This window comes from Lontra canadensis, unplaced genomic scaffold (genome assembly GCF_010015895.1).
Source record: "Lontra canadensis isolate GAN:19392208 unplaced genomic scaffold, GSC_riverotter_1.0 scaffold51, whole genome shotgun sequence".
Classification (NCBI taxonomy): domain Eukaryota; kingdom Metazoa; phylum Chordata; class Mammalia; order Carnivora; family Mustelidae; genus Lontra; species Lontra canadensis.
This window is the reverse complement of record NW_022631045.1, coordinates 7,486,134-7,512,818: the sequence shown is the minus strand read 5'-3', so window position 1 is coordinate 7,512,818 and position 26,685 is coordinate 7,486,134. Positions and strand designations below refer to the sequence as shown.

Below are 26,685 nucleotides of genomic sequence, written 5' to 3'. Positions count from 1 at the left end.
CAGTAACACCATATTGAGCACTCATTATATACTAGGTTCTGATCTAGATACTTGGGACATGCTGGTCAATAAAACAGTAAGTCCCTCCCCTCGCCAACCTTCCAGTGCAAGGAGGCAGACGGTAAACCTAGGAACTAAATGGGAATGACACTTTGAACACTTTCAGGTCCGGGAAGTGTTACGCTCTGAGTGGGGCTGGGGCAGTAGGAACACACAGGGGTTTCAGTGGCATTGGTCACGACCTTAGTTTGGTGGTGGGTTTGTGGGTGTTTATTCTACTGTTATGCTTCGTAAGTGTCACATGTATTTTTTATGCTTTAAATACTTCTTTAAAAAAATCTTTTCTATTCCAAGTATACTAAGTGTTCAAACAGGTCAATTATTCGTTTAGCCTAGTTATCTTAATTAGGTATTTGGTTTTTAAAAATCCGTTAATATTAACCTAATTGGTACCCCCTCCATTTATTAAAGGCAAAGTTGTTTTTAAGTAACTCTGTTTTTACTCTTTCTTTTGGAAATATTTAGTTTTATGTAATTTATGCAGAATTATCCAGACTTGGATGGGAATTATGGGAATCATGGGAATTATGCTTTGTCACTGACACCATTTTAATGACTTGCAAAACATCTTGTTTTATTCAAAATAATATCACTGAATTTTGAAAATATATGTAGTATTTAAATTTTGTAATAGAATGAAGGATTTTTAAATTTTCCACATTAGACTAAATTAGAGGAGTCATTCTGTGTTTTTACTTTGCCTTCAAACCAATTACAAAACTGTTAAAGCCTATTAAGACTATTTCTTTTTATTAGAAACACAAGTCTAACAGTCTGACAAATCAGTATATTTAAGATATAAATTATCCTAAACTGTCTAACCATAATGACTACGAGTAACCTTTACAACTTTAAGGACAGGTGTAAGTTTTTTACTAAATTAGCTATGCATTTCTGAGGTGTCAAGGAACTGATCACCTTTTGGTTCTGTGTGGTAGAGGACTCGTGCTGTATACCAGCCTCCACTGACTGGAATTTGTTTAAGAATCTTGGGCAAGTTGTTTGACCACTCTAAGCCTCAGTGTTTTTATTTTTTCTTTAAATGAAGAAAACAAGGGTACCTACTACTTCAGTTATTATAAGGATTAAATAAGAAAATACACATACAACTAGCTGATTGAGAAGTCTCAATTTTCCAGTGGTGGTTTTATCTTTCTACTAATTGTACCATCTTTGCCCTTTGCAAGCTCCTCCTCTTTGTTGTTTAATGGAGCTGCTTCACAGTAGCTTACTTTAGTTCTACAACTGAAGTTACTTTTCTGACTTACTGTTTAAGGAACTTTGGATTCTTAAGACATAGTTTTATTATTTAATGACTTTATATCATATTTGCTTCAAAGCTGTCCACTTCTGTCAAGCCAGGCTAAGCCTGTGTCTCTAGCAGTTTGAATTGGAGAATGGGGTTCCTGGTCCATTCCCATATCTATCTGCCACTTCCCCCCTTCCCTGAGCAAGCTCCCTTGGTGTCCTTACCTCAGACCTTGCAGCGCTCTCCTTGGTCAGCCTTCATGGCTATTGTGTTTGTGATCTGTGGGCATGATATGGACCTGTGGTGACTCCCAACAGGCCCCACAGGTAAGGGTTCTCCCGGCATAGCTCACTTAGTTCTTGCCAGTCCCTTCAAAGACAAGACCTCATCTTCCAGTTGCCCCTTCACTGATAGCTTTATGCTGTATTCTTCTGAATCTCCCTCCATAACTTTTTACTGAGGTGTCCAGTTACTGGGGAGAACAAACATGTGGTTTGGTTTTATTTCTTTAAATGACTGCTACTAACTGGCTTCTGTATCAGCATCTCAATGTATTTCCATGACTTCTCAGTAAGTATTAGTTATTTAAGCAGTCACAGTTTTTTAAAAATTACTTTTTTAGAGAGAGAGGGGGACGGGCAGAGGGAGATGGGGAGGGTGAATTCTGAGTAGGTTCCACACCCAGTGTGGAGCCGGACATGGGCCTTAATCTCACGATCCTGAGATCCTGACCTGAGCTGAAATCAAGCGTCAGCCACTTGTCCGACTGAGCCACCCAGGTTCCCCAACAGTCACAGTTTAAAACTCAGTTCTTCACCTTTGGAAACTTGACTCTCATGTCAGAATCAGAGTTCTCTTCTCTGTCTACTCTCACCCTCAAAAGGAAAAAAAAAATTTGCCTGGGTCATGGCACCTTTGGGGGGCGGGCAGGTGTTTGGTTTTCACATGCTTCCCTTCTCACCTCAGTAAGTAGTGCCCCAGCTTTGGGGGATAGCAAGCTCAGAGAGGCAGAAGCCTCTGTACCGGCTGTTGCCAGGTCCTGCTTCTCTGTGGTGGCTGCAGCTGCTTTTCTGTCTACCTCTGACTGACTGTTGGCTCTTCCTGTGAGGCAGCCATTCACATGCAAGCTCCCTCATGAGACATGTTTGGTGGTTCTTTGGAGAACTGACCTAATATCTTCACTTCCAGCCCTTCCACCGTCAAACCACCTTCATCCTCTTGCTTTCTGGTCTCCCAGACAAAGGTCTTGCCACATGGTTGAAGCTCGTTATCTTCTGTAGTGTCCATCCACTAGGCCCACAGAAAACCCAGGTGTCTTTATATAAATTATATAATTATATATATCTATAATGTCTTTATATAAATTTATATATATAAATTTGGCTGTCAATCAAATCAAATGGCTGTCCCAGTGGTGTGCAGCCTTTCAGCACCACCATCTTTCCCGTATCCATTCCTGAGGTAATCTCATCCACTCCCATGGCTCCTTATTGTCCCCTGCTCACACAGCTTCCAAATGTTTTTCTCAAGCCTGGTCTCACTGAAATTCCAAAGCCAATTGTCCACTGCCTGGAGTGTCCCATCAGTGTCATTTTCCAGGACCAGTGTCCAGCCGCAGTAGTCACCCTGGTGAATGTCATCACCTTTCACCCATTCACTTAATCCAAAAGCCTGGGACTCCTCCAGCCTCCCTTACTTCCCACATGCCTGTACTGTCCATTCCATCTCCCAGATACTTTTTGCTTTAATCCCCTCTTTTCTCTGTCTGCCCTAGTGGGTATGGCCCTCACGATTTCCGTTCTTTCACAGCAAGTCCCATCTCCTTTCACCTTGTATGCTTTGGTCCGGGGGGCCTTGCCATCGCATCACTTGTCCACTGAAACCCTTTTGTGTGGACCCCCATGCCCTCGGACTGAAGGCCAGTCTCCATCTTGTGGCCTGTAAGGCCCCTGTCTGTCTTTAGCTTGTTAACTTTCTGCTTCTCTCTGCACCTCCCACCACTAACCCCCAGCTTCCTACTCCCTCACCTACTCCCTCACTACACTCAGCTGATAGGTGCCACACTTAGCCTGCTGCTTTATGACCCCGGTTTTACCTGGCCGTGCCCTTTTCATGGAGTGTTCTCATTTTCTTTGTACCTTGTGGTCTGACTGTACGACTCCAACTTGTGTTTCAAGGCCCAGAGGCAGTCTTCTGCTCTCTGAAACGTCTCTGGGTTCCTTCTGCTAACCATCATTCTTTTTATAGACCCAAATGATAACAGCTATCACATGCCTTCTCCCTGCCACCAGCTATCCCCCTGGTCACTGAAAGCAGGGACTATGACTTACTCATCTTAAAATTTTAGTGCCAAACATGAAGTTTCTGGCCTCTCATGGTTGCTTAGTGCTGAGTGTGAAAAAATGAAGGCATACCTGAAGAGCTAATGTATAGAAAATTATTTTATTCTAGTTTGTATCTTAGCTAAGATATATCATAGTGTCCACTTCTTTCACTATACAAGTTGAAATACTTGTACATTTGTAAATCATTGTAAATCACAAATTTTTATTGTTTTTTATATAACTATGTGTTGCAAAAAATTATAAATCATTACAAATTATGCATTTCCCACTTCACTGACCATTGTAGTCCACTCAGTACTTATTATTTTTATTATATTGTCTTACTTAATTGTGAACAGGAAAATATGCTAATGTCAGAATCTTGTTCTGGGTGAGAAATGGGAAGGAGATCCCAGGTGAGGCCACTAAGAGTAAAGATCTGTTTTTAGAGTGACACGCTGTGAAGGCTACTTTCTCCTCTTGTCGCTGGCCACAGGCCTGGGGAACGCAGCCTGCTTCATTTCCTCTGGTCCGGCTGGGCTCCCCTTGGCCCTTGCTGCTCTTGATGATTCTCCATGGAACTACCAGGAAAGCACAGTTGAAAAATCATTCTTAGGTGTGCTCACGAGGGAATGTGCCTGTTAGTAGGCTGTCAGTCAGTATGTCTGATGACCCCTCTCATGGCCAGGACCTTTTCCAGGGACTGGGGAGCACCTTTGCAGACTGTGGTACTCCCTGGCACTGGGCTGAAGCCTGTCAGCTTCTCCAGTATCATAATATAATACAAACAGAGCTTCGGAGGGCCGGCTCTCATGAAGAGCCCAATATCTTTACTCAGGGGAAAGCCTGGAAACCCAGTAGTCGGGGTTTGCCATCTCTATACAATTCCAGCTCTCATATTCCTTTGTGTGTGTGTGTGTGTGTGTGTGTGTGTGTGTATGAACATATATATGTACTATGAATATATACATGAACTGTGTAATGTATAGTATGTGTATGTATATGAATAAATATTATATATATCAATCTATCTATCTATCTATCTATATATATATGAAAGTATGTATCAACTCAGAATTCCTGGCCTACATATCTAGAAGACAATATATTGAATCAAAAGTTGGTTTAGGGGTGCCTGGGTGGCTCAGTGGATTAAGGCCTCTGCCTTTGGCTCGGGTCATGGTCCCAGGGTCCTGGGATTGAGCCCCGCGTCGGGCTCTCTCTTGGCGGGGAGCCTGCTTCCCTTCCTCTCTCTCTTGCCTCTCTGCCTCTCTGACTACTTGTGATCTGTCTCTCAAATAAATAAAATCTTAAAAAAAAAAAGTTGGTTTATGCCTCATCTTACAATTAAATAGATAAACTCTGGATAAAACTGATCACATCTTTGAGCTTTCATTTCTAAACCTACAGAAAAAGGAAATTAGAACTATACCATCTCTAAGGTCCATTTCAGCTCTAGAATACCAAATAGCTCAATTGAAGAAACCCTCGGGCCCTTTGAAGTCACAGAGTTGGAGTTCAGAGAGACCATAATATGGAAATGTGTCCTTTGATTAGAGCAGAACATACTTATTAAACACACGATGTGTCTCCAGTGTACAGAGTCACCTTTCCAATTTGTTAATGCTTACTGAAGTCTGTAGTGTATTAGAAATTCAGTAGCCATGTAATACCCTTGAGTTTCTGTGTAAATAGAACTGTTCAGTTGAATTTTGTCTGATTGTTTTAGCATCACCAAAGGACTGACTCTAAGGGCCCAGAGTGTTTCTGTATGCAGAGAATAATGGTTAATCCAGTTCCTACTGGTCCTTCTTTCTATACTGCTGATTGTTGATATCTTCTGGAATTTAACATGAAAATGTGGCTTAAAGTAGCTAGTTATTTTTAAAAAATAAAAGAAGAGCTTGAAGTATCTGTTTTCCATAGCTGTGCAAAAGTAGAATAGAAATGGTATTCGTTTTTGATAGGAGACGTGCATGAGGTTCTTGAAATAGAAAAATTGTAATCAGGACTTTTTACTTCTTCAGATGTTTTATATAGCATATCATTTGGCTTCTAAATCTGAGATACCCTTTTTCCTTGTGTCTCCTGATTTTCATAATCTACCACTATTAGGAAAAGTGATAATTTATTAAGAAATTTGGCTTTGAGGACCTCATTGTCCCAGAGATAAAAAAGAAAAAAGAATGCTGCCCATTTGAATCCTCTTGCTTAAAGACATTGAGTCTTTTTAGGATATGAGCATTCTTTTGGAATTTGTAGTTATGTTAAATAAGGCAAGGAAATAGAGGTATGTGCATGGAAGACTGGGAATTATTTCTAGAATTGTAACAATAATTTAAAAGTTATCATAAATATTTAGAGAGAATGTACAGAAAATATATTTGTAGAGGGCCTTATACAGTGTATATATGTATATAACTAAGTAAAAGATTATTTTTTAATGACATTGATTTTTAAAAAATTTTTATTTTAAGTTACTTAATTTTTAAAGTTATTTAATATTTAATATATATTATATAATTATATAATATAGAAATATATTATAATATTTTTTAAGTTATTTAATTTTTTAAAAAGATCTTATTTTTTTTGACAGAGAGAGAGAAAGAGAGCACAAGCAGGGGAAGAGGGAGAAGCAGGCTCCCTGTTGAGTAAGGAGCCCGATAAGGGACTCCATCCCAGGACCTTGGAATTATGACCGGAGCCAGAGGCAGACGCTTAACCAACTGAGTCACCCAGGCATCCCAAAGATTGATTTATTTGAGAGAGAGAGAGAGAATGCTCATTGAGGGGTGGGTGGGAGGGAGGGGCAGATGCAGAGAGAGAATCTCAAACAGACTCTGCTGAGCACAGAGCTTGACAAGGGGCTCAATTTTACATGCCTGAATCATGACCTAAGCTGAAATCAAGAGTTGCATGACCTAAGCTGAAATCAAGAGTTGGTCACTCAACCTCTGAGACACTCTGGTACCCCATGATTTTTAAATTTTTCTTTAAAAGATTTTTTTTTTTTTTAAGTAATTTCTACACCCAACATTAGGGCTCAAGCTCACAACCTTAAGATCAAGAGTCGCATATTCCAATATATATATTGGTCCTCCAATATATAAAAATATATTTAAAATATATAAATAAATATAAAAGATTATATTTAAATTTTATTAGCCTTTTTTAAGGGTTTTTGATGTTTTCACACTTAAAAGTAAGTATTTATTTTTTATTTTTAGGATTTATTTGAGAGAGAGTGTGAGAGAGAACACAAGTGGGAAGGGCAGAGGAAGCTGGGGGAGGGGAGAGAGAATCTCAAGCTGACTTCACATCACTGAGTATGGAGCCTGAGGAAGGGCTCAGTGCCAGGACCCTAAGATCATGACCTGAGCTGAAACCAAGAGTTGGATGCTTAACGGACTGTGCCACCCAGGTCCCCCAGTATTTATTTTCAAAAAGTCTTTTAACACTATGGGATTGTAGAACTAGCATATGTAACTCTGTGGAATTTAGGAATAGTATCAGTGTATCTAAATTAGAACTCTTATAGATTAATCACCAACAAAATTATAGCTTTAAGAACAAGGTGAAATTATAGTTTAAAATTTAAACCCAATAATATATTTTGTATGATTATAGAGAAATTAGTTATAAAATAGGCATTTTGTATCTCTTCAGTGAAAGTGTTCAAGTCTTTGGATTATATCTTTTTATTTTTTGCTTTTATTTTAGAATATTTTAATAAAAAATACATATAAACACATATATATGTATGTATACATACATATATATATGATTCTAAAGTAGTCAAATTCATAGAACCAGAAAGTAGAATGGTGGTTACTGGGGTGGAGGGAGAGGATAAAGAAGAGTTGTTTAATGATATAGTTGTAGATGTGCAAGATGAAAAATTGAGGGGTGGGCGACAATGTGAATATATTTAGCACTACTGACCTGCAGTTAGAAGTGGTTGGTAAATTTTATGTATTTTTACTATAAAAAATATATATATGTGTATAAAGATCAAATAGAACTAATACAAAAAGTTTAAGCAGTTTCTTCCCTCCCCCCACCATTCTTCCCAATGTGCTACCTAGGTGGCAGCCACTTTTTTTTCTTTCATTTTTCGGGATAATTTACGTAAAGTTTCCCTTTGTGTAGCATATAGTTGTAGAAGTTTGGACAAACACAGTGGGTGTACTGCCATCACTATCCAGAAACAATTCTTTTACCCACAAAAACCTCCCCTCTTTTACCCCCTAGCTTTCTCAGTCTGTGATCTGTTTTCTGTCCCTATAGTTTTGCCTTTTCTAGAATGTTATATAAATAGAATCATATATTTAGCAGCCTTTTGAATCTGGCTTCTTTCACTTACTGTAACATATTTGAGATTCTTTTGTGAGGTATTTTCATTCCACTGTGAGTAGTTAATTTCATTTCGTTGCTGAATAGTGCTCCGTTGTATGGATGCACCGTGCTTTGTATAATCCCTTGCGTGACATTTGGGTTGCTTCCAGTTTTGAGTGATTATACTAAAACCACTCAAAACATTCATTTGCAGATTTTTGTGAGAACATAAATTTTTCTTTCCCTTAAAAACTTGGGTTGGGATTATTGGGTTTTATGGAAAGTATGTTTAACTTTATAAGTAACTGCTAAACTGTTTTGCATAGTTGTAAGATTTTGCATTCCCACCCTCAGTATATGAGCATTTCAGTCACTGCATTCTTGTCAACAGTTGGCCTTTCTAGGTTTAATTTTTTTTTTAATGTAGCCATTCTAATAGGCATGGAGTGGTATCTCATGGTTTTGATTTGTGTTTCTGTAATGATTAATGATATATAGCATTTTTTCCATGTGCCTGTTTACCATTCATACATCTTCTTTGATGAAGTATCTCTTGTCTATTTTTTTAAGTGGGTTGTTTGTTTTCTTGCTATTGAGTTTTGAGAGTTCTTTATATATTCTGGATATAGGTTCCTTTATATCAGATATGTGACTTGGCATATTTAATTTCAGTCTGTAGTTTGTCTTTACATTTTTACAGCAATGCCTTTCAAAAAACAAATAATTCCTTTTCATAAAGTCCAGTTTATTGTTTTATTTTTATTTTTATTTTTATTTTTCTATCATGGGAGTGTACTTTTGGTGTTATATCTAAGAATTCTTTACCCGATTCAGTGTCCCAAAGATACCTCCTATGTTTTTTTTTTTTTTTTATGTATTTATTTGACAGAGAGAGAGAGATCACAAGCAGGCAGAGAGGCAGGCAGAGAGAGAGGGGGAAGCAGGCTCCCTGCTGAGCAGAGAGCCTGATGCAGGCCTCGATCCCAGGACCCTGAGATCATGACTTGAGCTGAAGGCAAAGGCTTTAAACCACTGAGCCACCCAGGCGCCCAACCTCCTATGTTTTCTTACAGAAGTTTTATGCTTTGGGATTTTACATATCAGTCTATGGCCCTTTTTTTTTTCTTTTTCTTTTTTTTTAAAGATTATTTATTTGAGAGAGAGAGCAGAGCAAGCAAGAGAGAACATGAGTGGAGCAGGGGGCAGAAGGAAAGGGAGAAGCACACTCCTCACTGACCAGGAGCCCACCTTGGGGCTTGATCCCAGGACCCTGAAACTATGACCTGAGCCAAAGGCAGTCGAGGAACTGACTGAGCCACTCAGGCACCCCTAGGTCTATGGTCCATTTTAAGTTAATGTTTCATACAGTAGGAGGAATGGATCAGGCTAGGCTTTTTTGTTTGATTTTACTTTTATGTGGCTATCTAGTTGTTTTAACGCTATTGGAAAAGATTGTCTTTCTGTATTGAATCAACTTCACATCTCTGTAGAGAATCAATTTGCTACGTATGTATGGGGTCTACTTCTGACCCCTATCTTCTGTTCTATTGCTCCGTACATCTGTTGTTTTACCAATACTGTACTATCTTGATTGGAGTAGCTTTACAGAAAGTTTTGTGGTAAGGTAGTACAAGTCCTTCAGCTTTGGTCTTTTAAAATTGTTTTGGTTATTCTAGTTCCTTTGCCTTTACATGTAATTTTTTTTAAAGATTTTGTTTATTTATTTATCAGAAAGAACAAGCACAAGCAGGGGGAGCGACAGAGGGAGAAGCAGGCTCCCTGCTGAGCAAGGAGCCTGATGAGGGACTGGATCCCATAACTGATTACATAACTGCATAATGCATAAATGCATAACTGACTGAGCCATCCAGGTGTCCCTACATGTAAATTTTAGAATCAGTTTGTCATTTTCTACAAAAGGTCTACCTGGAATTTTGATTGGGACCACACTGCTTCTACCCTTTATTTAAGGGGAAGAGGAATTGACAGAATGATATTGAATCTTTCAGTTGACGAACATGATCTGTCTTGCCACTTTATTTGGTTCTCTTTGTTCCTTTTATAATGTTTTATAGTTTTCAGCATAAAGATCTTGTATATATTTTGTTAGATTTATACCTATTTCATGTGTTCTTTATGTTATTATAAATGGAACTTCGAAAAATTTCAATTTCTTTTTTGTGCCAACATGGAGAAATACAATTGATTTTTCTATATTGAACTTCTATTCCGTGACTCTTATAAACATGCTTCTTGTTAGTTCTAGTAATTTATTTGTGGGTTCTTTGGGATTTTGTACATAGACAATGATCTGTGAATACAGATATATTTTTTTCTTTCCAATCTGGATGCTACTTATGTACTTATGTATTTATTTATTTTTGCCTTATTTGCCTATTAGTTCAATATCAGATTAAATAGAACTAATAGATGTAAGCTGAATGTGTTTTATAGATGCCCTGTATCAGGTTGAGGAAAATCCCTTTAGTTCCTGTTTTGCTGAAAGTTTTTTCATGAATGGATGTTAAATTTTGTTAGTTGCTTTTTCTATTTCTATTGAGATGATCCTATAACTTTTCTTTAGTCTATTGATAGGGTGATTCACATTGATTTTCATATGTTTACCTTGCATTCTCAGGATAAATGCCATTTGATGAGGATGTAATTTATTATCCTTTGTATGTCTAGTTGGAATCAATTTGCTTAAATTTTGTTAAGAATTTTTATATCTATGTTTATTGGCTTGTAGTTTTTCTTTTCTTTTTTCTTTTATGATGTCTTTGATTTTAGTATGAGGCAAATTCTTATCTCATAGAGTAAGCTGGGAAGTGTTTTCTCCTCTTCAGTTTTCTGAAAGGGTTTATGTGGAATTGGCATTATTTCTTCCTTAAATGTATAGTAGGATTCACCAGTGAATCTATCTGTGCCTAGGGTTTTGTGTGTGTGTGTGTCGGAAGATTTTAAGCTACAAATTTTTAAAATAGACATAGTGCTATTTATGTTACCTGTTTTTCCTCAAGGGAGTTTCCATAGTTAGTGTCCTTCTAGGAATTGGTCCATTTCATCTAAGTTGTTAAATTTATTGAAATAAATTTGATACGCAATGTTTTTATTTTCATTCAGTTCAAAATATTTCCTTATTTTCCTTTTGATTATTCTTTTGACCCATGAGTTATGTAGATATGTGTTACTTTATTTCCAAATACTTGGAGATTTTCCAGATGATTTTCAGTAGTTGATTTCTATTTAATTCCATTGTGCTCAGAGAATTTACTTTATATGATGTGAATCCTTTTAAATTAATTAAAACTTGATTTATGGCTCAGAATATGCTCTATCTTGGAAAACATTCCACATGTGCTTGAAAAGAATGTATATTCGCTTGTTATTGGGTGGAATGTTCTGCAAAAATAAATTAGGTCACGTGGTTGGCAGTGTTCAAATGTTCTGTTATCTTTACTTATTTTCTGTTTATTTTTTCTTTCAGTTATTGAGGGAAGATTATTGAGGGGCGCCTGGGTGGCTCAGTGGGTTAGAGCCTCTGCCTTCGGCTCAGGTCATGATCCTGGGGTCCTGGGATCGAGCCCCGCATCAGGCTCTCTGCTCAGCAGGGAGCCTTCTTCCTCCCCTCTCTCTGCCTGCCTCTGCCTGCTTATGATCTCTGCTTATGATCTCTGTCTGTCAAATAAATAAATAAAAATCTTAAAAAAAAAAGATTATTGAAAACTCCTTACAGTTCTATCAATTTTTGCTGCACGTGTTTTAAAGCTCTGTTGTCACTGTATAAACATTTAGGATTTTTATGACCTCTTGATGAATTGAGCCTTTATTCATTATGAAATGATCTTTGCTCTTCAGTGTGCTCTGAATAATATGGGCACTTCAGCATTCTTTTGATTATTGTTAACATACAGTATCTTCTTTCATCCTCTTATTTTACCTCTTTGTGCCTTTATACTTAAAGTATGTTTCTTATAGGCAACATATAATTTTGTCTTTTTTTTTAATTCAGTCTATCTCTACCTTTTTTTTTTTAAAGATTTTTATTTATTTATTTATTTGACAGACAGAGATCACAAGTAGGCAGAGAGGCAGGCAGAGAGAGAGGAGGAAGCAGGCTCCCTGCTGAGCAGAGAGCCCGATGCGGGGCTCGATCCCAGAACCCTGGGATCATGACCTGAGCCGAAGGCAGAGGCTTTAACCCACTGAGCCACCCAGGCGCCCCTGACTATCTCTACCTTTTAATTTAAGTGGAACCATTTACATTTGATGTGATTATTGCTGTAGTTGGTTTAAGTTTACTATCATGGTATTTGTTTTTTATTCTGTTCTTCATCCCCCTTCTCTTATTTTAGATTGTATATTTTCTTATGATTCCACTTTATCTTCTTTATTAGCTGATCAGCTATGTGTCTTTATAGTTATTTCAGTTGTTGCTTTAGAGTTTGCAGTACACATAATAGTCTTTTCAAGTAATGTAAGAATCTTAGAGCAGTATGCTCATTCTCTCCTCCTGGCCTGTGTTCTTTTTTTTTTTTTTTTTTTTTAAAGATTTATGTATTTGACCGAGAGAGAGCACACACAAGCAGGGGAAGCAGCAGAGGGAGAGGGAGAAGCAGGTTCCCCGCTGAGCAGGGAGCCCGATGCAGGGCTTGATCCCTAGACCCTGAGATCATGACCTGAGCCGAAGGCAGACCCTTAACCGACTGAGCCACCCAGGCGCCCCCTGTGTTCTCTTCTTGTCCTACATTTTACTTCTACATGTGTTGTTGCCTCTCCCCATATGTGGTTATTATTTCTGCCTTAAACAGTTAATCATCTTTTTCTAATTTTAGTTTTAATTAAAGGACAGTTGACATACAAAATTCTGTTCGTTTCAGGTGAGGAGCATAGTGATTTGAAACTTTTATACATTATGAAATGGTCTCAGTGATAAGTCTACTAACCATCTGTCACCAACAAAGTTACTAAATAATATTGACTATATTCCCTATGCTTCACCTTATATCCCCATGACTTATTTATTTTATAACTGGAAGTTTGTACCTCTTAATCCCATTCATCTATTTTGACCCACCCCCTCAACCCCTTCCCTCTCTGATAGCCAACTTTGTTTCTCATATCTCTGAGTCAATAATAAACAGTCACTTATTTGTCTCTTAAAAAAGATAGGGGACAGTTTTTGTATTTAACCACATAGTTACCATTTCTGATATTCTTCATTCTTTTGTGTAGATTTACATTTCCATCTGGTATCATTTTCCTTCTGTCCGAAGAGCGAACTTTAAAATTTCTTCTAGTGCAGGTCTGCCTTTGATGAATCCTCCCAGCTTTTGTATGTCTTTAAAAGAAAAAATTTCACCTTTATTTTTGACAGGTATTTTCACTGGGCCTAGAATTGTAGGTTGACAGGTTTTTGAAATTTTTCTTTTGGCACTTTAAAGATAAGCCACACCGTCTTCTATCTAGCTGTTTCCAACCCACAGGTCAGCTACATTCTTTATCTTTGTTTTGCTTTGTGTATAATCTAGTTCTTTTCTTGGGCTGCTCTTAAATTTTCTCATTATCACTGGTTTTAAGCTATCTAATTATGACACACACCATTATTGAAGTTTTTTCCACAATTCTCTTGCTTGAGGCTTAGTTTCTTAGATCTGTGGATTTATTATTTTAATAAAACTTCGGGCAAATTGCCATTATTTCTTCAAATATTTTCATTTCTCCTTCCCGCTTCTTTAGGGACTTCACTAGAGATACATTTGGTTGTTTGAAATTGCCCACAGTTCAATGATGCTCTTTTCTTGTTTTGTTCTTTTTTTCCCCTCCCTGTGTTTTATTTTGGCTACTTTTTATCACTAACATATCACTAATATTTCTTCTGCCCTAATTTACTGTTAATCCATGCAGTGTATTTTTCTTCTCAAAAGTTGTATTTTTCATCTTCAGAAATCTAATTTCTTTATACCTTCCATACCTCAACTTAATATGCTAATTTTCCCTCTACCTTCTTGAACATATAAAATATGGTTATAATAATTGTTTTAATGTCATTGTCTACAAATTATATCATCTTGGCCATATCTGGGTCATTCTGATTGATATTCTTCCTTGTTATGAGTTATTTTTCCTGTGTTTGTATGCCTGGTACTTTTCATTGGATGCCAGACACTGAATTATTGGATGCTAACTGTATTTTATTTAATATCCTGGAGCTTTGTTTTAGGACAAAATTAAGTTACTTGGAAGCAGTTTGATCTTCAAGGCTTCCTTTAAAACTGCATTGTGCAAGACCAAAACACCCTTTAGTCTAGAACTAATTTTTCCCCACGACTTTGGCAGTATCCTTCTGAATATCTGGTGCTCCACGTTTACAAGTTGTTTTTTGTTTTGTTTTGTTTTTATTCTGGCTGGTAGTACCACCAACTATTCCTGACCCTGTGTGATTTCCAAAAATTGCCCCTGCCTGATTCTTTGGGGTGCTTCTTTCGCATCGTTGGTAGTTTGCTCACATGCTCGTGCTGATAAGTACTCAGCGGCAGCCTGGGAGCAGAGGAATCTTCTGTTCATCCCATTCTCCTTCTTTTACTTTAAGAAAATACTTCTACATTCCTAAAGATCACACAGAATGAATAGAAAAAAAATATATGTATGTATCTGTAGGAGTATATATAAATATAAATTCCTTGTTTTTCAGTCCCCTCTCTGTTCCTCAGAGGCAGCCAAAAATTTTTGTTTTCTCATATTTACCTACCTATGTCTATGTATTTATACTGTTATTTTCTTGCTTGTGTAATTTTAGGTATTTTATAATCAAACTGTCATAGATTCAGATTTAGCATAAACCATTCTTATGGCTCAGGTTTTTTTCCCCTCCACCTTCCCAATGCAGTTAACTTTTTAAAGTTAAACCAATAAGAAATTTTTCAAAATTAATATAGTTATGTAAATTTTATTGATAAGCATACTAGTTTTTTCCTTGCTTTGTTTTCTGTAAAAGTCTTTGAACTTCTCGGGTTGCTCCATTAGATCTGTCAGACACCTGTCTGTGTCTCCCCTCCCCCTCTGCAAATGCTCAGCCGGATTGGATCAGTTCTGTGCTGATCCCCTCCCACCCGAGCCCTCCCTCCCCACGGCTCCCATCTTTCTGCCCCTTACAGATCAAGCTTAGGCTTGCTTAGCAGCTGTCATCTTGAGATGTCCTTCCTCATCGTTCTGTTGATTCCCTCCCTTCTCTCTAGCATTTGAGTGCCTGGTTCATGTTTCCTGTACCTTTTCTCTCTCTTTCTTTCCTTTTCAAATATACAGCATTCTTTATTTCATCTTTTTGCTTGATTTGTTCCTCCATTTTGGTGTCTGAAAATGTTTTTGTTCTACCTTTACACTTAAAATGATTTTTTGGCCTATAAATGATGATTTGGCCAAATGAGAATGAGAAATGAGAATGTTTTCTCTCAGAATTTTCTGCATTGCTCTCTGGCAGCCAGCAAAAACCATTCTGGTTATTTATTCCTGTGTTTATAGCTTGTTTTTTCTGTTTGGAAGCTTTTAAGATTTTCTCTGTCCCAAGTAATCTTTACTTTCATGCTGATATGCTTTGGTGTAGGGCTTTTTTCTTTTCCTTTTTCTTTTTTTTTATGATTTCATTTATTTGTCAGAGAGAGAGAGAACATAAGCAGGAGCAGCAGCAGGCAGAGGGAGAAGCAGGCTGGCTCTCCGCTGAGCAGAGAGCACGATGTGAGACTTGATCCCAGGACTCTGGGATCATGACCTGAGCCAAAGGCAGACACTTAACCAGCTGAGCCACCCAGGCATCCCAGGGCTTTTTTCATTTATTGTGGTGGCCATTTGGTCATCTCGGTTAGGCTGGAGACTTGTGTCCCTCAGTTCAGGAGAAATTCTTAAATTATTTCTTTGTTCTCTGGTCTTGGAATCATCTGATTCTGATATTGGACCTCCCAGATTTATCCTTTTAGTTTCTTTTATTTCTCAATCATCTTTTTTTCTTTTATTCTACTTTTTGGACGATTTTTCTCATTTTTTTTAAAGATTTTATTTATTTATTTGACAGAGATCACAAGTAGGCAGAGAGGCTGGCAGAGAGAGAGGAGGAAGCAGGCTCCCTCCTGAGCAGAGAGCCCGATGTGGGGCTTAATCCCAGGACCCTGAGATCATGACCTGAGCTGAAGGCAGAGGCTTTAACCCACTGAGCCACCCAGGCACCCCATTTTTTCTCATCTTTATCTTCCAGCTTTTCTATGGAAATCAAGGATATTTCAAGTATGGCTGACTTTTGTTTTGATTTCTTTGGAATTATTTCTTTTTCTGACAGTATATATGGGACCCAACACAAAACATTTGTTGTTTATCTGCAATTCACTTTTAATTGGAAGTCCTGTAGTTTTATTTACAATACCTAGTAACCCCACTTCCAGGACCTGGGGAGGATAAATTAGGAAGGGGCAAGTGAGCTGACAGTTCCTGGACACAAGATTTGGTCAGACATGGGATGATATGTTTTAGTGTCCTCCCTGGCAGTCACTTTAGATTTGCAAGGAGTTTGGACAGAGGGAGAAACACGTTATCCTATTTGAGTGGTGGATCCCCAACTGTACCTATATTGGCCAAGACAGATGAAGTTTGGAAGAAACGCACTCATTGCTGAATTAAGGAACACAGGACCTTCCCCTGCTCCTTTTCTGATATCCTAGCATGCATGCTACCAGCATGCAGAGGGCATGGAATTGATTTAAGTAAAAGGCCCTTAGGCAAAACAAAACAAAACAGGGAAAAAAACAAAACAAAACCACACCAACCTCTAATGCTCAGGCTGTTTCCTATGCTCCAGGTTCTCCACTGGAGTGAGACCTGGTCTCTGCCCAATGCCTCACGAAGGCTGTTGTCATCCATGCCTTTAGGGCGGCACAGTTTTCCCTGTCCTATCAGCTAGACTTTGTTGAGCCCTGAGTAGATCCCAGACTCACAGATGCTTCATCTTACAAAGCGAAGTATCTTTGAGAGTAATTCTAGTGACTTTGTGCCTCAAATATTTCTGACCCTTTGTTGTCCCCTCCATGGAACTTTCTTCCAGTTAATTTACCTTCTTTTTCAAATTGTCTTCCAGTCTGCATATAAAAATCTAGTTTGAAAGGAATCTAGCACATTTATGTATATAAAAACAATAGATTTCAAATAATTTGGTGGAGGGGTTTATATCCTCTGGCCCTGCAAATTCTCCAGAAATCTATACACAATGGTCAAGGATGTACATACAAGACATTTCTTGTAATTTTATTAAAATAGCCAAGTCCTGGAGGTGACCAGCATGTCCCTCTGCAGAGATATGGGTTAAACAGACTGTGATGGCTTATATTGGCTCCTGTAGCTTAACCCAATTGTGATCTGTTGAAACAAGTGAAATGGAAGCACAACCAGCTTGTTTCTTTCTGTGTTCAAGAACATCATGAATAAATAAAATTCAGTTAACTTGGTAATCCTATACTTCAGCTGGGAATTTTAAATTCATTCCTTCATATGACCTTAAGAGAGGTTTTTTTTTTTTTTTTTAAGATTTCATTTATTTATTTGACACACAGAGAGAGAGAGATCACAAGTAGGCAGAGAGGCAGGCAGAGAGCGAGGGGGAAGCAGGCTCCCTGCTGGGCAGAGAGCTGGATGTGGGGCTCAATCCCAGGACTTTGAGATCATGACCTGAGCTGAAGGCAGAGGCTTAACCCACTGAGCCACCCAGGTGCCCCAAGAGTTTTATTTTTTAAGCTCCTTTTTTTTTTTTTTAACAGTTTAAGATGTTTAATAATTTGTCATGTACAGTTCAGGTAAAATATGTAAATGGATTTAAATGGATTTAAGTTTGTGGTAACTTTAATTTTCAAAACACAGAAACTATTGTGTAGTAAATACTAACTCTGTCTAGCACTCACAGAGGGATCATGTCCTTGGTTGCCGAATTACTGATTTAAGCTTCCACTTAGTCTGTTTCTTTTTACTGAAAATGGGTGCCTTCCTTAACTACATTTCCTTCATCTGAGATAGTATATACATCAAGTTTTGTAAATCACAAATATGCTAACATTTTTATTCGAAAGCAAAGTCTTAAAGTTTGGAAAATATTATGACTCTTACAATAAAAAAGAATGTTACTGCTTTATTTTTTTAGTGACACTTGGGTTTTCAGCCCCAAAGAGAATTGTTTGTCCTTGTCATCATCTATCACATTTGCCAGATTTGGTCCCTAATTCCTTTAGACCGTTTCTAGAACCATATGCTCCCTGGCAGCACTGGGTCAACTTAAAAGGATGTCTAAAAGGCTCTGATGGTAATTAAAATGTCCTAAATTAAAGGATGCTGAAGATTGAAGGATGTGAAATTGAGAGTGCCTGTTTGAGAGAGAAAATACTGTGTGTGCGCGCGCGCACGTATGTGTAAATAGAGTATTTACATATGTCATATTCTGTGGTCAAATTTTATATTGAAATTATTTGTGCATATAAATTAGAGAAGTCTATACTATGTGTAGTTTTTTGTTTGTGGTTTTATAGGCTTGTGCCATTAGAGGGCAGTATTGTAGTGGTTAAGTTTGCTTTCTTAACTATTGGCTTGCAAACCACAGAATTTATAATAAGCAAATTTAAAGTCTTAAGATTTTTAGTATATTAAGTTGTAGCCTCAATTGATGTGTCCTTGCAAATATTTTAAATTAATAGAGGAAATAAGCAATGGGTTAGTCATTTTTACACCCAGATCTCTTGATTTTCGTTTGGGGAAAGGAATTTTACTTGGTCAGTATGGCCATCAGCATGAAATACATACTTTATAATACTTCTGTCCTTCCGATGTAAGAAGACTCACAGGGTTGAGACTTATAGGAATTGCGACTTTCAAAAACATGCTTTAGGGACTTACTGAAAATAGATTGATGTAGGACTTAACCTGTGGATTGAGTTTTCTAGGTATAAATGGAAGGAGGGAGATGTGATTTTAAGGCTTAGGGCTCTAGGGACGTTTTGGGAAGATCTACTTGATTTCTTCGTCTTATGGGTACCTTTTTGCTTCAATAGATATATGCCTAGCAAAGAATATGTAATGTTTTTTTGTTTTGTTTCTGCAAGTAATAGAACCATGAAAAGGTAGTATTTCTCAGAAAGCAAATGTGATTTTTCCCTCCAAAATTCACTACCGCTTTAAAAAGTGTTATTACAGTATGGTTATTATCCTTATAAATAAACCTGCCCATAAAATCCTCCCATTACTGTTGCCTGTAAGAACTAGATAATTGAAATCGAGACACTCGAGTTCCTCCAAGTCTTAGCGGTGGGACTGGGCATGCCCAGTAGCTCAGACGGTTCTGGTTGCAAATAGGAAGCTTTCTCCGTTCAGAAGCCGCGGGGACAGGCAGCTCCTGGGACGGGGTCTGACTCCCTTAAACGTAAGCACGTGCGGGGCCCCAGTTGTATTTTCAGGGACCCTTGACGTTTTCTGCCGAAGCAGTGGTCCGGCTGCCCCAAGGCTGTGGAGGCCTTGGTGGCTCCGCAGCTCAACGGGTCCGCTGCGGCCTGGGTCAGCCCACCCTAAGAGCGGGATCCGATGGGGAGGCTGGGGTGGGAGGGTAGGGGGTGGCGGGGGGTGCTGGGAGTAGGGAGAGCTGGGAAGCTTGAGGAGGGCGGGGAAGGGAGAAGGGGAGGTTCCAATAGGGTGCTGGCCAATCGGCGCGGCTCTCGCCTCCATATATTCTGCGGCGAGCCGGAGTCCTGGTCCATAGCCTTAGTGGATCCTGGCTGTCGTCCTGGGAGGCTTCTCCGCACAACGGTGGGATCTGCATCTTCCCGGGATCGCCAAGCCCCAGAAGCCGGGTTTCTTTAAATTAGGGCTGCTGTTTTCCGCTTCTCCCTGGGCTGCAGAAAGCTAGAAGATTTTTTTTTTTTTTAATCTAGCTCAAACAAGGCTGCTGGTATTTTTTTTTTTTTTTTTTTCCGCGAGGGTGTTTTTGGCTGCAATTGCATGAAATCCCAATGGTGTAGACCAGTGGCGATGGATCTAGGAGTTTACCAACTGAGACATTTTTCAATTTCTTTCTTGTCATCCTTGCTGGGGACTGAAAACGCCTCTGTGAGACTTGACAATAGGTAAATATCGACAGGGATAGTTTCTTTAAATTTACTCGTGAGATACTTCTAATAATGCAGGTGAAAAATAGCCAGGCGAATTCCTTTGTCCATTACCGGGAGACTACGGTGACATGGATGTTGCTTTTTCAAATGTTTAGAATAGCCTCCTTTTCCCAGGTCTGGCCGGAGAGCAGGCTTTTACTACATTATGTAATTTAGTCTTTTGTGGCTTACTAAAATAGGGAAATGTTTGGATATTCGTTAGTAAGAGAGTGGCTGGTGTTTTCTGGAGGGTGATCTATTATTACATGGTGTTGTCGAATGTTCAAAAAATGCTGCCAGTAACATCACAGAATTGGGGAGGCCTTTTTGTCTTGGATGTTATAAAAATTCCACTTATCGATTTTTCCCCCCTCTCTTCCAGCTCCTCTGGTGCAAGTGTGGTAGCTATTGACAACAAAATCGAGCAAGCTATGGTATGTACTGATTAAAAATCATTTGTACTACATGTGGGCACAGTACAAAAAGCGAGATCGGGATGGAACCAGTGCATCCATAGTTAGGATGACTGCTCTTCCTACATTGAGAAATGCCGGCACTGTCTCCTCTCGGCCGGCATGTAGCCACATCCCAAGGCTGCTGCGGGAGAGCCCGGGGCCCTGAGGGTATTAAATGTTCTCAATTCCCGAGGGGTTTCACACGACGTGGGGATTTTTGCAGAGGTGTCCCTTTTTTGCTGGGGAATTGCGAGGGAAGCTCTGCCCTGCGCGTCCTTCGGTTGCGGGCACATCTCTAGCGATGTGGCTTTACTAGCAATCTCGAGGTTTACTAGGGAAGGAGGGGGGTAGAGAGTGGGGATCTCAGGGGCTCTCTAGACCTTGTACAGACGGATCCCCAGTGCTGTAGGCTACCGCATGATGAAGAAGAACCGGAGAAAAGTTTTGTCTTTCTCAGCCTCTGCCTGGATTTCTCCGATTTTTTATTTCCGCCTTGGCTTTCTTTGTTATTGGAGCAGCGCCTGTGGCTCTTCTCACGGGATTCTCTGCCCACTGTTGCTAGGCAAACTCCGAACCTTTAATTCGGAGCTATAAATAACTCGAGATCCCATTGGCTGCGACGTCTGCCCAGGTTTCTGTGATGTCAGCTTAATCACGAAAGGGGGGAGGGGGGTGGAGGGAGGAAAATGCGGCGACATGCTCTGTAGGAACTGGCTGCAGCCGGTGCTGAGGGAGGCGGTGGGGGGGGGGCGGAGGGAGGGACTTGGGGGCGGGGAAGCGGCTACCGTTGCTGCGGGCCTGGACATCCCAGCGGCCAGGCTCTGCCCCGCCTTCCAGAAGCCCAGTGCATTTTGCCGTCTGGAGTAGGAAACGCGAGTGTATGCATCCCTGGCTGAGGGCCGCAGAAAAATGCACAGGCTTTGAAAAAGCCTGATCCCCTTATACATTAAACTTAAAGTATTTCGTACAGTTGTGCTTGTATTCAGTAGATGGCTCCAAGGGCGGGTTAAGTAAGATAAAGGCAGGTTATGTTAATAGTCTTGGAGCATCATGCAAAATGATACTTTAAAAATTCAGAGTCTGGGAAATACTTAAGTTAAACCTCTTTTTCCCTCTGCCTTTCAGGATCTGGTGAAAAGCCATTTGATGTATGCGGTTAGAGAGGAAGTGGAGGTCCTCAAAGAGCAAATCAAAGAACTAATAGAGAAGAATTCCCAGCTGGAGCAGGAAAACAATCTGCTGAAGACACTGGCCAGTCCTGAGCAGCTTGCGCAGTTTCAGGCCCAGCTGCAGACTGGCTCCCCGCCTGCCACCACACAGCCACAGGGGACCACACAGCCCCCGGCCCAGCCAGCGTCCCAGGGCTCAGGACCCACCGCGTAGCCTCCTGTGCCCCCGCAGAACTGGCTGCTGCCGTCTGAACTGAACAGACCAGAGAAGATGTACTCGGGGGGATCCGCCTCCACAGTCACCCATTTCATTGCTCGCTGCGAAAGAGAAGTGAGACTGACCTATGCCATTGTCTCTTTTTTCCAGTATTAAACACTCATATGCTTTTGGCTTGAAGAAATTTCTTAGTTGGGCGAATTAAAGGTTAATCAGAGAATTAGCATGGATATCCTGGGACCTCATGCAGCTTGGCAGATACGTGAGAAGTGGTTTCATTCATGCCGAGGAGCTGTGTGCCTTTCCACCCCTTCCCTGCTCCCCATCCCCACTCCCGAGCGTTCTCTCCTGCTTGCACATAGTGTACTCCATGGGGTCTGAAGCAGTGGGGCTCCACTGGACTTTCCTCTCTCCTCTTCTCCCCCAGGAGGACCTTAAAAGGGAGGTCAGAGCAAAGACTGACGCATAGTCTCACCTAAGATGGGGGGAAACATAGTTCATCAAACCAATTGACGACTGTCACCAAAAATCCATAAAAACAATAGTACTGTGCCTCTTTCTGAAACAGTGGATGACATAAAAGTCTTAGTGACTAAAACGGTGACAGGTAGCTGGGACCTAGGCTCTCTTACATGAAGGTTGTTTTGCTTATTGTATATTTGTGTATGTAGTGTAACTATTTTGTACAATAGAGGACTGTAACTACTATTTAGGTTGTACAGATTGAAATTTAGATGTTTCATTGGCTGTCTGAAGAGGTGTGGATTGTCTTTTATATAGAGATCTACATTAAAAAAATGCTACAAGAAGAAAACCACACCTAAAGAAATTTTAAGAATTTGGCACCGTCGGTCACTTTGTGTAATCTAAAATCTTCTAGTTGCTCAATATCTTGAAGTAAATTCCTGTTCACTGAAGTCTTTTGATTGAGCTGGTTGAATACTTTGAAAAATGATCCGTTCTAGCTAATGAAATGAATTTTGCAGTAGGGGTTTCTGCATATTACCTGTATAGTAGTTCTATGCATACGTTTCTGTGCATGTTCTCTACACAGTTGTAAGGTGTCACTGTATTTAACTGTTGCACTTGTCAACTTTCAATAAAGCATATAAAATGTTGATAAACAAGTGTTTTCATGTTAGAGTGTTAACATTACTGCAGTCACTTTGCGACTATTTCCAGGTAAAGTTCAAACAGTTTGGCGAAATCTTGAAGGGGAGTATGAAGGTTGGACAAAGTAGGGGTGCTAGTGTTTTTACAGATAGTGCATTATTTCAAGCCAGTAAGGGGAAGAGAGACATAGTGAAGGAGACAAGAGCTTGTCTTTAGCCCAGTATCATCTGGACAAGTGGCTTCACCTCTCAGGGCCTATGTGGGCACTGAAAGAGGAAATAGTTCTGTGACTTTGAAGTTCTAGAAGTCTGTGGAAGCCTTGGTTTTCAAATGTTTATTAGCTGGGAGGGGCATGAGCCTTAATTCTGTGTATAATCCCAATTAGCAACTCTGGAATCAAAAGATGGAAGTTAAACTGATTTCCACTTTAGAAAGTGTTACCCTGGATTGGGATGTCGTTCCTAGCGCTGGTTGAGTTTCTAGCTCCTGGAAATGTCCAAGCAAAAGAAGATGATTCCAGGTGTTTCCTCTACTGGATTTGAGGTGGGACCAGACCAGCAAGGGGGTCAGTTGATTCCTTATGACTAAAATAGATCAAAATTTAACGCATGTTGGAATCCTAAGGCAAATTGGCATCTGAGATGTAAGCCTGACACGTTCTGGGGGCCATATCAGCAAGCAGTGTGAACAGAGTGGGTTTATCAGCTCTAATATGCCCGAAGGCCTCAGCAACGCCCCCTCCACCCAATGGGAGTTGGGGCATTTGTGAGCTCCAAGGCTTGCTTAAACCCTAGCAGGACGAGGCCTTAACTTCTGCTGTAGAGCTGGTAGGAGATTGACAGGTGAATGGAATATCAGGGCTTCCTGAGAATTGGACAGTGAGCATGTGTTACAGAGCTCAACATGATGGGTCTGGGGACACAGAGCTCTCGTTGAAGCAGTAAACTACGGACTGCCACAGGCTGGTGGCAATTGCCATGACGATTGTTTGGGGGATTTGGAGAGGACTTAAAAAAGCCTTTGTCATTTTACTTTGAAGGTTATATGACTTTGGCTTAAATAAAGGGACGCTGACGTAGTAATTACATTTCCTTTAAAAAGAAAATCATAATGAATTGAATCTATAGCCACTTCATCATTTGCTTTTTATTGAAGATCCTCAACACCAAAGGTGGTAGTTGTCGAAAATTTTGGAAATTTCATGTCAATGTATTGTTAAGATAATGGAGAACTTCCTTCTCCATTACTTAATGAAATTTTGGGGACTTCCAATTAAAAATGTGAAACTCCCATGACAATTTGAGAGCTGAATATTGTATGTGAAATCATGGATTATTAAAAGATGTTTTTCCATTCATGTTTATTTTAGTAATTACTAGACATGTTTTAAGTGATTGGCATTTTGGGATGTTTAAGGTAATTTAAAAAGGCATTTTCCTACTTGCTTACAGGCTTTTGTTGGTCTGTGGGTTATTTAATTGATTATATCACAGTCATGTTCGGTGGAGCAAGCAAGATTTTTAAGAGGAATGGAGTGTTGCACAGCCCTGGGTGTTGATGACATCATTCGCAGCAGGAGAGACCGTTGTTCAGTGAAGGAGACACAGAAGGAATTTTACATGATTTTTAATGACTGTCTGCTTTCTGTTTCAAATTAACAATGTTTATCACTCAGTCATTCTGTGCCTTTTCTTTTAACATGCTTTAAAAACAAATTTATTTGTCACCATGTGATGAATATGCCATGGCAGAATCAATTTTAAATTTACACATGAAACGCACAAGAGTTCATTATAATGGAAATCGAAAATGAACATGAATTTCAAGAGACATGACTCTGACCTTGCTGTATGTATAGGAAGTAGTGGCACCTGCTAGGAAGGAGTCTGGACAACACGACTGCTTGTAGCCATCACCCGCAAATCCATTTCAGCAGCAATAATGGCGCAAGGGTTAGAAATGGAGGCAGAGAAGACGACGTTAACTCCCGTTAGCGGACGTGGCCTCAGCTGGAGACGTGTGCACAGTGTTGACACTTGGAAGCAGGTTGTGCAGTACGCTTCCTGTGCGGGCGTGGGGAGAAGGACCCTGGGCTGAGCGTGGACACTCGCGGCTGCCAGGCCGGCCTCTCAGTCACCAGCCTGTGGACATGAGATGGAACCTCTCAGACCCGCTTTCGCATCCATAAAATGAGTTGGATCAGGTCGCAAAGATTCAGGTCTGCCCTAAGATGCTACAACCCTCTGCTTTTTGAGATGACTCTCCTTTATTCTAACTTTGGGGGCGGGGCGGTAGAGCCCGCTGTTTTTGTTTGTTCATTTAACTTCGTAAGCTAGAATTAATTTGGTTTTAATTGTAACTCCACTGGTTACTAGTAACTGACCTTGGGCAGGAGATTTTAATTGCTTTTCTCTGTTACTTCATGCTCAATATGGGACAGGTTCTCTCCACAGGGTTTTTGTAAGGATAATGCTGAAAGTAAGCACAGAGATGGAATCAGAGCAAGTACCCAAGGAATGCTAGCCTTTCTGTTATTTCTGAGCCACTCGTTCTGTTGTTTTTATGTTTTAATTTGGTATTTTTTGTAGGAATAAAGCTGTGGCAATTTTATTTTCTAATAGCTTTTACTTAGCATTTAATAATAGTAGTGGCTGTTAAAATTTAATACAAAGACACACATGAAAAATGCCATTTAGGGGGTGTCTGGCTGGCTCAGTCAGTGGAGCATGTGACTCTTGATCTTGGGGTTGTGGGTCCAAGCCCTTGTTGGGTGTGATTACTTAAAAATAAAATTTTAAAAAGGCTATTTGGAATATGGACAGAAATGCACCATTTCTTCTTCTTTATCTCAGAAATAATACCTCAAGTTTCATTTCTGTGAGTTAGAAAAGGGGTTAGTTGAAAATTATTCATGTTTGAAAATAATATTGTTGGGGTGCCTGGGTAGCTCAGTCGTTAAGCATCTACCTTCGGCTCAGGTCACCATCCCAGGGTCCTGCAATCGAGCCCTACCTACATCAGGCTCCCTGCTCGGCAGGAAGCCTGCTTCTCCCTCTCCCACTCTCCGGGCTTGTGTTCCTTCTCACTCTGTGTGTCTCTCTCTGTCAAATAAATAAAATCTTAAAAAAATAATGATATTGATGGAAGTAAATGCACAATTACAGGCGGGAGATATAGATAGAATACATATTAATTTTCCTATGGAATAAAACCCTATATAAAACAGTACTATGGAATGCCAGGCTCAAAGTCACCGGGATTAGCAATCAGGCTTTATCAATAGTTATGGAATGTTCAGTGACCATTTGAAAATGGACAGAGTTGCTGTAATATTATATTATACATCTATGCTTTAAATCCAGGTGTTTTAGACTCAGATGTCTATAGGATGTGACAGATGCTTCTTGACTGCAGTGAGGGGGAGACAGTGGGATGTGATAATGGTGGTGGCATTTGGAGAGTCCATGCTCCCTCTGATGGGGATGGCTGCTCCTTAGCGCCGTCCACTTGTTGCTCCGTGGGGACACAAACACTGTGTTGTCAGGTCTTCCAATTTTTCAAGATCCAGAAGTCCAGGCTCTGTCTGAAATTTCCTG

At 39.8% G+C, this 26,685-nt stretch overlaps 1 protein-coding gene across 3 annotated transcripts in view; it reads left to right on the top strand.

Moving 5' to 3' along the window:
- The window catches only part of TSC22D1 (TSC22 domain family member 1), a 143,120-nt gene extending 120,020 nt beyond the window's left edge, over positions 1-23,100 (top strand). The window contains exons 1-3 of one of the 3 annotated variants that reach the window (XM_032873984.1): positions 19,290-19,414; positions 20,518-20,569; positions 21,716-23,100. In XM_032873984.1, coding sequence (XP_032729875.1) covers positions 20,567-20,569; positions 21,716-21,973 — 261 coding nt within the window. In that variant the 5' untranslated portion in view covers positions 19,290-19,414; positions 20,518-20,566 and the 3' untranslated portion in view covers positions 21,974-23,100. Of the gene's footprint in view, positions 1-19,289; positions 19,415-19,729; positions 20,112-20,517; positions 20,570-21,715 lie in introns of those variants that run through there. The other 2 variants (XM_032873983.1, XM_032873980.1) reach the window with 2 other exon arrangements.
- Positions 23,101-26,685: the final 3,585 nt, after the last annotated feature.